General features: G+C 42.5%; 1 protein-coding gene across 1 annotated transcript in view; it reads right to left on the bottom strand.

Moving 5' to 3' along the window:
• Nucleotides 1-753: 753 nt before the first annotated feature.
• Nucleotides 754-12,805, bottom strand: part of LOC144754585 (alkaline phosphatase-like) — a 232,990-nt gene continuing 220,938 nt past the window's right edge. Inside the window, exon 11 of the mRNA XM_078642552.1 lies at nt 754-1,353. Coding sequence (XP_078498678.1) covers nt 1,082-1,353 — 272 coding nt within the window. The 3' untranslated portion in view covers nt 754-1,081. The remainder of the gene's footprint in view (nt 1,354-12,805) is intronic.

The raw sequence follows: 12,805 nt of genomic DNA, 5'->3' as shown, positions 1-12,805 counted from the left end.
TCTTAGCCATGTTATCCAATGGTAGGTGGATAACATGGCTAAGAGCATTTGCTCGGTAATGCATGAATATCGCTGAATTTTCAGCGATATTCATGCATTTCGGCCGATTTTTATCGCTTAGGAGATAAACCTTGATAATATCAAGCCTCCTAAGCGATAAAAATAGGCGAAGCTCGGCGATATAATTTTGGCCGCTGACCAAGCTTAGCGATAATTATCGGCTATAGCTTGGTAATATGCCCCATACTTTTCAGTGGCAGTGGTAATGCATAATCAGTTGACTGTCACTAAAAATTTGCTGGAGCTCAACATAAAGAAGTCATAGCCATTATGTTCTGTGTTTGCAGATTTGTGTTGTTGGGAACTAAACAAACAGAGTTTGTTGCGATGTACTAATTTGACAGATGGTGCATAGCATTAGGTAAAATTAGATTGCTTGTTTGACTTTTTACGGAAACAGTAAAATAAGAGTTTAATACTTCTTTGTCTGGTTGGCCTAAAAATGTGGCTACACTGAGCTCTAGAAGAAAAAGATTAAAAACACTTAAAAATATGTTTTATCTAATTTTACCTGGATTCAAAACTGTAAGCAACATGAATATTGAATATGATTAGCGCCAGTTGCAAATAACTGCTGCAGAATTTTAAAACAACAATCAATGCATGGTATTTGTTAAGACAGACAATATGTTTTGATGCGAGATCTGCATCAGATCAATAGTGAAAAGGGTTTAATAAAAACGTCCACTAAAATAGAATTTCAAGGCTCTTTATTTAGCATTCTCCTACAGAACATGTTCGAAAATCAGTGCCAGTGGTACTCTGGGAACATTTACTTGCTGTTTTAGGAAAGCCTTGTTTCCATCCTCTCTGGAGGAGGAATTTACATTGGTACTGTCCTCTCTAAGGGAAGTAATTGAAGAAATAATGATTCAGAGAGCCTGTGTAGGTTTCAAAAACATAAAAAATAAAAAACAGAATATATACAACTATGGTTAATTCTACTGTTAAACGCTAACTCAAGGTTTTCACGCAAGACAGAACAGCTGAAGGTTCACATCTGAAGGCGCAGCCTATTCGCTTAGAGCAAGCACCATAACAGGATGAGTAACAGTAGGGAGTATACAGAAGCTGTAGGCTGCATGGACCTATTTTTTTGGTACTCTTGTTGGCAGTGGTTCAAATTCTGACCAATGCAGGTGGCATAGGCCATTGCGTGAGGGATGTAGTTCTGCTCGCGAACGCCATGCAGAAGGTGTGCCATGGGACCTTTGGCAAAGATAGCCACATCCTCACCACCATGTGTTTCTTGGCTCAGAGGCACGGCCGCCTGAGCCCCATAGTTCCTATTAGCTGTGGAAACAAAAAAATAAAGTGTTACGAAATTAATACTGTCTCAAGCAGCCATTGAGTTTTCTCCTTTTGAAAGAGACAGAGCCATTAAAATTCTTCACAAATAGAAGTGCCATTATTGCCTGTGATAGCATCCATTCTCAGATTACCACTGACAGTCTTACTCTTCCTGGGCAAAGCACTTACAGTACGATGGCAAGTAGTATTAAAAAAAGTTCCAAGTGCTCTAGGGCCAGAAGTCCGATCACTTTCAGCGGAGAAGTAGAATCAGGGCCGGACTGGCCATAGCGGGCACCGGGCAATCCCCCGGTGCGCTGCACGGGTGGGGGCCGATTTTGGGACCCTGGGGGCCGTTTTTGTTACAGGGCCGTTTTTGCAGCATAGCTGCAAAATCGGCCCTGTACCAAAATCGGCCGAAAAAATCGGCAAACTGCTTGACGGCACCCCCAACACCCCCCAGGGGGGAGGTGGGGCCGGCAGAGCACTTTGCCAGGGCCGGTTGTGGTTCCCAGTCGGGCCCTTAGTAGAATCATGCCATTTGTGACTGCTAAAACAGCTTTTGCAATGTACTAACCCTATTTTGCGATTTGGTAACCTATTACCGACTTGCAAAATAGGGTATGCGAGTCGCTATTAGGAAGGGGATGTTGCAAGGGTGTCCCTTCCGAACAGATAGTTTCAGTGGCATTTCTGAATGTTTTGTTTCGGGAATGTGGTTGCAAAACATTCATATTTTACCGACTCTGTGAAGGAGGTGGTAGCCCATTCACAAAGGGGAAGGGGTCCCCTTTGTGAATGTGGGGACCCACATTTTCTAAGAACATTCAGTGGTTCCACATACCACAGCCTACTCTTAAAGAATGAAAAGGTAACATTGCATTTTTCTTTTTTAAATGCATCCAATTTTCTTATTAGGAAAACAGAGCTGCATTTCAGAAAAAAATTGCTTTATTTAAAAAGCAGTCACCGATATGGTGGTCTGCTTACCCCAGCAGGCCACCATCCCTGTGATTACAAGCCAATACCCAGAGGTCACAAATTGTGACCTACCTCATGAATATTAGTGAGTTAGGTCATAGACAACCTCATTGGAAATTTCTAAATGTGTCTGAGACACATTTGTACATTTCATTTTGCGACTCGCTAATTGCGAGTTACTAAAAATCGCCATTTGCGAGTCACAAAATGAAATGGTCATACATCTGGCCCTCTACACCCTTAAATTAAACCATTTTTAGCTGATACCTTTGTTCCAAAGACACAAATACATAACCTTCCCTACAGGTGACTTCTGAGTGAGCAGGATCACAATGACCAAAGACATAAACTGCACAGGCGGGATTTTGAGGACATTCAGGACTTTGATAAGGATTAAATTAACCAGAACATAACCCCCTACTCCCTCTCCACATCACATTCCAAGCTGAATAAAAATAATCAAAGTAGAGTCAAATCAAAGCCCTGGTACCACTGGGCAGATGCCCGCAGGAGTCACACAATCAATCCTATCCCACGTGGGAACATCTGTCCTAACACACTGCTCAGGAAACTAGCAGAAAGTTATGAGAACCAGTAATGAAATGGCCTCAGGTGATCTGCCACAGAAGCTCATACAATGAGCTGATGGTAAAAGTGTCATTAAACAGGTCACAACGATTGAAGAATTCTTGAAAACCAAAGCTGTTGGTATATGAAGCACAACTGGTGACTCTGTTTATCACTTTAAATTATATTTTCTTGGAAGGGATGGTGCAAGTCACTAGCAGGTCCAGTGAAGGTGCTCTTCCTGTAGTAATGAGACTTATGTGCAGGCCTACTTTAATGGACGGCTGGGCTCAAAAAGGGTGGCTTCTCTTGGGTAGTGGGTTTAAAGGGAACCAGACCAGGAGCGTATTGCATGAGTAGGACTGAGAGAGCTTCAAATAAGGGAAGAAGACACCTCCCACCTTAGAAAACACCTGAAATAAGTTTTTATGATTGTTATACTGCATTTGGGAAGACTTATAAAGATATGGAAGGGTCAGAGGGTGAATAAAGGCTGAGAGCCCTCCATCAACCACTGCTAAAGGTATCACTATATCTGGAGACCCTGATGCAGGAATAGGAACACGACTGGACTTGGGAACAGGGAGAACAAATCTGCTTTCTATATTTCCCTGGGGAAAAATCTGAGGCTGACATGCTGTCCAATTGTATCCAAGGACTAGAAGTGGTTCTCAGAGTATACTACCAGCATAATGGCATTAACATATCAATGTACCAAAAATTGTGGCCATAATATCAAGTACTAGAGTATCATGAAGGTAAACACATAAAGGCATGTAAATACTAACCATACTTAACCTTTTTACGGCTGGGGTGATAGAGCACCTCTGTGACTGAACGTTTTTTCTCAAACACTTGGCATTAGTTTGTTTAAAAACCTGTGCCTCTTTGTCTGACCTTTGTGCACTCATACTAACTAAACATTTTTTCAGCACATTCAAGGCTATGCATTGGTGCATATCAGGCAGAAGTATCTCATTGCAGCCTATAGATACAATACATAATGGGTAGATATTTGATTTTTGTATTAAATTTGCTGAATATTTCGTTGCGTTTCTCTAATGTACAGAATGCTGACAAAGGAAATGTCCCCCTGAATGTCAGGAGTCGGCCAATACTAAATAAGTATGGATTTTCCAAGGGAATGTAGTCTGCACAATCAATTATGTGCTATTAGAGCAGATCGCAAAATGATGGCACAATCACTTTTAATAGGGCACTGTTCATTTGATGACAGATACCAAACTCAAGACTGTAGGAAAAAAAAACTATATATTTTTTTAATTTTACATGACATAAGGAATTTATTAGTGCAAGCTTACTGACTACCCTGGCTAGCTGCCATGAGAACAGAGCATTTGTCAAATTAACATTTTGTTTTTTCACAAAACACATTAACACCCTCCAGTCTCCCTCGCGCTGGAACATATATATAACTGTCAATGCTTGACCCCGAACTTTGTTCCTCTGGGCCTCCTGAACAAGGCAGTAGCAGACATGTCTGAGTTTTCTGTGAGTTTCCACAGGCAAAAAATGGGTGCAGTGGAGTTTGGAAATTTTGAAGACAATTGTAAGCAAAATGCTGTTTTTTCTCCAAGTATCACACCTGGCTGCGTTGAAGCATACAACAACCATGTGTGTGTGTGTGTGTGGACATGTATGCGGTTCTATCCAAAGTACAAATCTAACTAAAAGCCAGAGGAGCACTGTTCCAGGGTCAAAGACAAGCACAAAGTGAACGAGTGATAGGGTGGTAGCTGGTTCTGGACTGTTAATGCACTGCGATGTTCTGTTCTTTAATGAGGTGTGTCTTCAACTCTTTCCTAAACTTGAGCCATCTAAGGTAAGTCCTGATGGCTGCTGCATTGCTGTAGCTAGATGTATAGATGGGAAATGCCTGCTGCCTTGTTTTTTCATTTTTACCATCTTAGGGGGTCATTAGGATGGCGGGCGCACAAAGTCCGCCTGCCATCCTCTGGAGGAATTGGACCGCCCGCCATCGGTGCGGGTGTTCCGTTGCATACATTAGGATGCGAACACCACACAGGCGGGCGCATTCCTGACATTGTGCTAGGAAGGCATGTCGTGCACTTCCATGCACAACATGGCAGGCACCGCGCAGTGCCTGCCATGTTGTGCATGGAACCCCCCATGTGCACCCCCACCCCCCAGAGTCCCTGGGGCCCCGCAATGGGCCCTTGCAAGCAGACTCCGCATGCCTTCCAGGCCACATCCAAATATGGCTGGCGGTGTCTAACAGACACCGCCACCATATTGAACCCTTTTCCGCCCGGTCGACTTGTCGACCAGGTGGAAAAGCGGTGGACGGTCTCTCCGTCCGCCGCGGAATCCCCCCAGCCATAGTAATATGGCCGGGGGTCTTTGCTGGAAGGATGGCGGGCGGATCGCCCCCGCCGGGCCGGCAGTGGCTACTGCCAGCCCGGTGGGGGCGATCCGCCCGCCTTCCTAATGGGGCCCTATGTCTGCAATCTGATGGGGTCTTGGCTACAGTTGTGCCAAGAACAACTAGAGATGGTGAGCTTGTCTTCAACATAAGCACGGGTGATGGTTGTGATGGCTTTGTAAATAATGCAGCAGGTTTTGAAGATATGTGGGCCGGCAATTAGGTGAATGGAGTTCCATCAGGATGGGGTGATGTAGTCATATTTCTTCAGGATGTGCTGTGGCATTTAGGATGCCTTTAAGAGTTGCAGTGTGCAGTCTGTGGCGTGTTATGGAGCAGGGTGACCGTGTTACCACTATCCAGATGCGGGGCTACAAGGGTTTGAACAGCAGTTCTCAAGATGCTTTCTGCAAGAAAGGGTTTTACTTTATTTTAGAAGAAACAGCTGGTTCCAGCCTGTCTTTGTGTTTTTGGCAATATGTCCATCAAAAGTGAGGCTAGTGTCCATGGTGAATGCAAATGACTTGGCATCCAGCGGAAGTTGGGGTTTGACAAGAGACAGTTTTTCACTGTTTGTTTTTGTTGCTCTTGGCAAATAACAGGAATTCCGCCTTGGTTGCGTTGAGCTTCATGTAGGTTCTGAAAATCCACATCGGGATGATGTTCAGACAGTGCCTGAGATGTTGGATGTGTGAAAAAGTAGACTTTAAAGTAGAGTTATATATCATCAGCATGGTAAATTATGATGCTGTTATCTGCAAGTCGAGCACCAAGCGGGGCTCCATGTAGAGACTGAAGATGACCGGTGTTAGCATGGATTTCTGTGGGCTGTGCAAGTTATCTGGATCCTTTTGGACCTGGAGGTGCCCATGTGCACAAACTGGTGCTGGGTGTGAAGACTGGAGAAAAAAACACTAAAGGACATTGCTGGTGAATGCTATTCGAGACTCCAGGCTGTGGATGAAGGTCAGATGGTCAACTGTGTTGAAGGCAGCTAGGAGGTACAGCATTATCAGGAGGCAGGGCATATCTTCATCTGTGGTCAGGAGGGCATTGTCTAAAATGTGTGAGGTAGCGGTCTCTTTGATGCCGCCTGATCAGAAGCCAGAGTGATAGATGTGCAGGAGTTTGTTAGCATATGGTCAACTATATAGTTTTAGCATCTACACATGCTAAAGATTCTATTACGGGGTACCTGTCCTACGTCTCTCTGATTGGCTGGCTAGGGGAATCATGCTCAACATGACATCTGATCCTTGGTACTTGTCTGACAAAACATATATTCCTTCAGTCTCCCTCAGGCAGGAACATATACCTCCCTTGGCTTGACCTACAACTTTGTTCCTTCTGAGTGAAGGGGTTCCAGATGCTTAGGTTTTCGGTGCGTTTTGAGTGTCCACAGAAAATAGACTAGGTTCAATACATTTTGGAAATTTGGAAAACAATTACAAGCAAAATGCTGCTTTATCTATCTGTCTTTTGGTTGAATTATCACCCCCAAGTTGTAAGTAAATATACGACAACCATATATTTCTAACATTTGCACATCCTTGGGTTTTAGTCAGTAGATGCCAGTCTTCCTTCACCCTGATTTAAATGACCTGGAAATCCTGTTGAACATGACGTTTGCCAGATCTTTGGCATTTTTCTTTCTAAAACATGCTAATCCCATCAAGTCTCCCTCACGTAGGGGCATATTCCTATCAAGGTTTGAGCCCAGCTTTGTTTATAAGTCTGCTGAGCTTGTCGGTATCAGACATGTATGTGCTTTCTATCCGTTCGGGGTGCCCACATGAGATAAACTGGGTACAGTGCATTTGTAAATTTGGAAAGTAACCGAGGGAAAAATGCTGGCTTAGGCGACTTATTTTTGGTCACAGGTCTCACCTGTGGCCTTTTAAAAAACATACCACAACCATATAGTTTCAACCTCTGCACATCATAAGGTTTGCTTTGCTGGGTTCCAGACCACTCTCACTTTGATTAGTTGGCCAGGACAACACTCTCGATACAGCCTGAGGGGAACGACTGACAATGCGGCAGCTGCTTTGCCTTCCGTGCTGTGAGGGGAACGGCGGCATTGCTTCACATCCTCTTTCCCGAGCCGTGAGGGGAACGGCATGGAAAGAACTACATTCCCCAGCAGCACCTGGGATCGGGCGCAGGGAGGCGGTGTCACAGCGGCCTCAAAGGCGCGTAGCCCTCACACACCCGGGCAAACGGCAGGCCATCTGTAACCGTCAGGGGCCAGAAGTGGCCGGGCCGGGCCATCCCTCTAATGTTTCCAGCATTATTGGTTTTTGACATCAAGAGAATTGCAGAAAGGTACTGTCCCTGCTATTGTACGCAAATTTGCATCGGAAGGCACAGAAGTATTTACAAGAAGTATTTTCCCTAGAGGTGGAGATACTATTGTCCCTTTTATAATGGCAAGGAGGCGGACAAACAAACCTCTGTTGGATAAAACATGCACTACCATAGATACTTTTCTAATAAAAGCAGTTAGCATTTTATCTGAGGAAATTAACCGCACGGAGAGACGTTTGTCTATGGGGTCCAGTATTATACATGGGGATAAGTCTAATGAAGGCTCCTTTTAGACTAACGGAGGAAGATTAACCTTCTCAGAATCACCTATTGGTCAGGATGTAAATGGTTGCAGTGCGGGAGTGAATGATATTGCCGATGAGCCCTCTCGTATCTCCAATACACCTACCCTAACTATATTGGCTCCCTCACTTAATGTGTCCCCTAACCCGTTACCTAAAGGTAATGGAGACAAAAAGAAAACTACTTGACAGGGTACTAACAAGGCCAAAAAAGACAAGAAATATCCAAAACGGGTGTGGGGGCGGGGGGGGGGGGTACAGCAACAGTAAACGCACAATTAAAACAAGTTCAAGATCCTGCACCAAATGTAACATCCTTAGAATCCATCTTTGATAAATTAACTGTACTACTTAGGCCACTCCATGATAGGATCAATAACATAGCTAGGGAAGTACACAAATTAACTGGAAGTATTGAAAAATGTTATGCTAGGGTTGAGAAGGGCAACCGAGCGGGACTGTTAGCGAAGAGATCCCTATAGTGGTAACCAATAGGGGTCATACTTTACCAGCCCCCGAACCAACTAAACCCAATACGGACGGCATACCCATAGGCCATTCATATTTTGGTGAAGTACTGAAGGAAATTTATACATAGAATAGAGTCGAACACGTTACTGTACCTAATGAGGGCATGGAGCATAGCGATAAACCAACCTCAAGACACAGTAATGTCCCCGACCTAGAGAACACTAGAGTAGATACTCCAGTCCCTATGTCCTCTAAAGTAAACAAGTACCTTTGTCTATTGACCTGCCGCCAGAATGTGGGGCCTATGTGGCAGTCCTAGTAAATGTACCTAAACTTGGGAGAGATCAGGGTAAAAACCATGTTGCACTTAAAAATAAAACTCTACACTGGTTGTCAAACAATTGTGGCTTCCCGATGATGGGGGCAAATCAAATTTTGTTGACACAACGGGTGGGATGGATCGGCCCGCTTAAGAAAAAGTTTGCGGGAGACTGTATCATCATTTACTTTAAAACCCCAGGTTGGGCACAGAATCCTCTTGCAAATGCCCCTCCACCGTCCCAGCTGGAGTATAATACGACCCTCCTGCCATTAGGATACTTCTACAGACACCTAATGATGTGTGGTAACCAAGGTAGACCAGTTCACAATTTTTATCCCACTAAACAAGTGCTACTACTAGCACTACAGCCCCCCAGTATGAATATCCCCTTATACAACAGATACCAGGCATTAAGTTCAATGGAAGATAATGATTGACTTACGTCAAAAGTAGGAACAACGCAGAACCCTACACCAATAAGGAACAGGGAGACTAAAGAACAAAGAATAGTTCAAGATACTAGTTGGTCGTTTACTACTTACTTGGCTAGTGAAATACAAGATATAAATGTAGGAGGTCAACCAGATACACAGATACTAGTTAGCGATGTACGGGCAGAATTTACATCTGAAGAGAGCCCGAACATTGCGTCCCCAACAAATAAGCCCGCTATAATCAATGGTCCGGAAGGATATATTATCATGACGTGGAATATAGCTGGGCTCAAAAGGAAACTGGGTACACCATTCTGGACAGAATTCATTACTTCCAATTATGATATTATTTGCTTACAAGAGACCTGGTATAGAGATTCGGTTTTTATAGAGGGATATACTTCAAACTGGGTAAGCGCTATTGATTCTACATCAGGTAAGGCAAAGGGTGGTCTCCTGATTCTTGTTTTCAAAATAAACTAGCAGAATGCAAAATCGTAGGGTGCATATCAATAGGCCCCTATTGCCAGTTAATGAGGCTTAGATTTCATAAAGGGAAGGACCTGCTTCTAGTTAATTACTATAATAACATCTTTAGTAATAACAGGGTTAGTATAATTAAAAATCTGGAAAAAGAAATTGACTGGGCATTGCTAGTACCAAACAGACAAGCCATCATAGTCTGAGTTGGTGATTTTAATATTCAAGTATGTCCGCTGGCATCCACTAACACATGTGATTTTATGAAGGGTCACAACATAGAGGAAAATGTCGATTACGTGCACTTTTCACATGGCGAGTATGGTACAGCCCTAAATTCTTTAATTAGCCAAGTTTGACCTTGAACTTTTGAGTTGTAATATGACTAGGGACAATATTATATGCCCAACCTTTACTGGCAGAAATGCTTCTACTACTATTGATCATGTTTTAATTTCCAGTAACAATAATTATACCAACCTATGGATAACAGACCAGGTAGTCAGTGACCACAACAGCATCTCATTATCGCTGTTGTGTTGGGGGCATAGACATCTAACTAAAATGAATTGTGTCACTGACATTACTCCCATAAGAACTAACTGGATGAGGATAAAGTGGGCAGGAATTAAACCACAAGAAATCCAAGGGGACGTGATTGCCAAATGTAGAGCAGAAATAGACTATTGCCTTAGTGATGAGGTAAATCCAGCGCCACTGATGTCTAGCTTTCTTAGGATAAATAAGTCTATAGAAAGGATATTCACGAAGAAACACAATGTAAAGAAAAAAGCTTATGTAGGATCGTTTGATAAGAATTGTGCCCGAGCTCTACATAGCTTGAAGCTAGCACTAGGAATAAAGCCACGGAACAAAGTGCATATACAGGAATTACGTTTTAACTACAAGCAAAAGATTGAGGCAAGAAAGAAAGAACTGCACGGCAAAGCCTGGGACAATCTCAATTTAGCAGCAGCAACCAACAATAGCAAACTGTTCTGGGAGACAATAATTGGTCCGTTTTTAAAGGATGACTGCCGCCCAGAACTTACTTCATATGTAAGTTGTCATGCATGGATCGAACATTTTACTAAAATTTTAACCCGGATAAAATTGATATTAATTTGCCCCTTGTCTCCACCTGGCCCACCTTACCTTTATCATTCAGTATTAAGGAAGTGTACGAAGGTCTAGTGGATAGCAAAGTGGGCAAAGCACCAGGGCCAGATGGGGTGCCTATTGATTTATACAAGAATGAAATGTATTTGTGGGCCCCGATCCTAGTTAGGATTTTTTATGTCGCTGCAGAAGGCCATTTTCCACCATCTTGGGCACAGTCATTGCTTATACCCCTCTTTAAGAAAGGCTCAAAGCCTGTAATTACCGACCCATATCGTTGCTGGATTCGTCAATCAAGGTAATGAGTAGGGTCCTGTTGAAGAGGCTCGAATTATGGGCCTCAGACAACAAAGGCCTCTCACAGGCACAATATGGGTTTAGGAAGGGCATGGGCACTTTAGAACAGTGCGTCAATCTTGATCTTCTTATAAGTAAATATACATTGGTGAAATGGGGTAACCTGTTTTTATGCTTTGCAGACTTAAGCAGTGCCTTTGACCTCGTGGACCATTCTATACTGTGGAATACGCTATTAGTCACAGGTGCCCCAAAAGAAATTGTTTATTTCTTGGAAAGAGTCTACGAGAGACTATCTAGTAGCGTGCGCTATGGACTTGCAGGGGAATGTACTCCCTTTTTTATGTAAAACGGGGCATCCGGCAGGGCTGCATCCTGGCTCCACTTTTGTTTTCTTTATTTATTAACCAAGTTGACGCAGTACTAAGACAGATACCCGCGGATGCCCCCATGATAGACAGACAGCCTGTTCCAATTTTACTGTACGCAGATGATGCGGTTTTATTGTCACGTACCCCAAATGGCCTTCAGCATCTTATTAATAATTTTATATTATTTATTATTGACAGAAAGCTTTTAATAAACCAATCTAAGACCGTTGTAATGACATGTGGGAAATTAACATCTAAAATCAATAAGGCTTTTTTTCTAGAGAAAACAAAAATGCATCCGGAAAAGACATCGAAGTTTAAAAAAAAAAGCTAACAAACTATTTGGAAAACATCGTGAGAGAAAAATGGGAAAACAGTAAATTAGCAAATTATGAATATGGGGAAGGGTGCGGAAAATTATTGGCATGGAAAACAAAATGTGAACAATCTAGGAATAATATACCATGCATTCAGATATCAGAAAAATTAATACAAACATCCGAAGATAATATAATAAGACAGGAGTTCTCAAAATTTTACTCCGGTATATATAAAGAAGATATACATCCAACTAAAGAACAAATTGGTAAATATTTAGAAGCTACTTCTCTTCCAAAATTAACAAATGAAGAAAAGACAGAATTAAATCAAAAGATTAAGCCTGAGGAAGTTAGAGAAGTGATAAGCAACCTAAAAAGAGGAAAAGCTGCGGGGCCAGATGCTCTCCCAAATGAATTTTATATAACACTAAAAGAACCCCTAGTCGATAAACTAACAGACCTAATAAATAACATATATTTAGATCATGAAAAAATCCCAGATACCTGAAACGATGCGATAATTAGCATTATTTTAAAACCTGGAAAAAATCCAAAACTATGTGAGTCATACAGACCAATATCGCTACTTAACTGCGATTATAAAATCTTTACGCAAGTTACAGCTAAAAGACTCGCTAAGGTAATGCCAGGATTGATTAACCTAGGTCAGAAGGGGTTTATAAAAGGGCGACAAATCCATGAAACTACTCATGAGTTATTTTCAGCAATTGATATTGTCACTACCAAAAAACTCCCCCTCACTATAATCACCTACGACGCCGCTAAAGCGTTCGAAAGGGTAAATTGGGCTTTTTTTAACGAAATTATAGGAAAATATAGTTTGGGGGAAAGTGTCGCTCACACGATAAAAGAAATATATAAGAATCCAAGGGCTAAAATAATAGTTAACGGCAGTTTAACTAAGAACATCAAAATAGAACGTGGCACAAGACAAGGTTGCCCGTTGTCGCCGTTACTTTTTAATCTTTACATTGAACCACTGGCCACTCTGATTAGGGACCACCCACAAATCTCTCCTTTTAAATATCAAAACTGGTCAAAGAAGGTAGCACTATATGC

This window comes from Lissotriton helveticus, chromosome 5_1 (genome assembly GCF_964261635.1).
Source record: "Lissotriton helveticus chromosome 5_1, aLisHel1.1, whole genome shotgun sequence".
In the NCBI taxonomy this organism is placed as follows: Eukaryota; Metazoa; Chordata; class Amphibia; order Caudata; family Salamandridae; genus Lissotriton; species Lissotriton helveticus.
The sequence above is the reverse complement of the archived record's forward strand: the minus strand, read 5'-3'. Positions and strand labels throughout refer to the sequence as shown.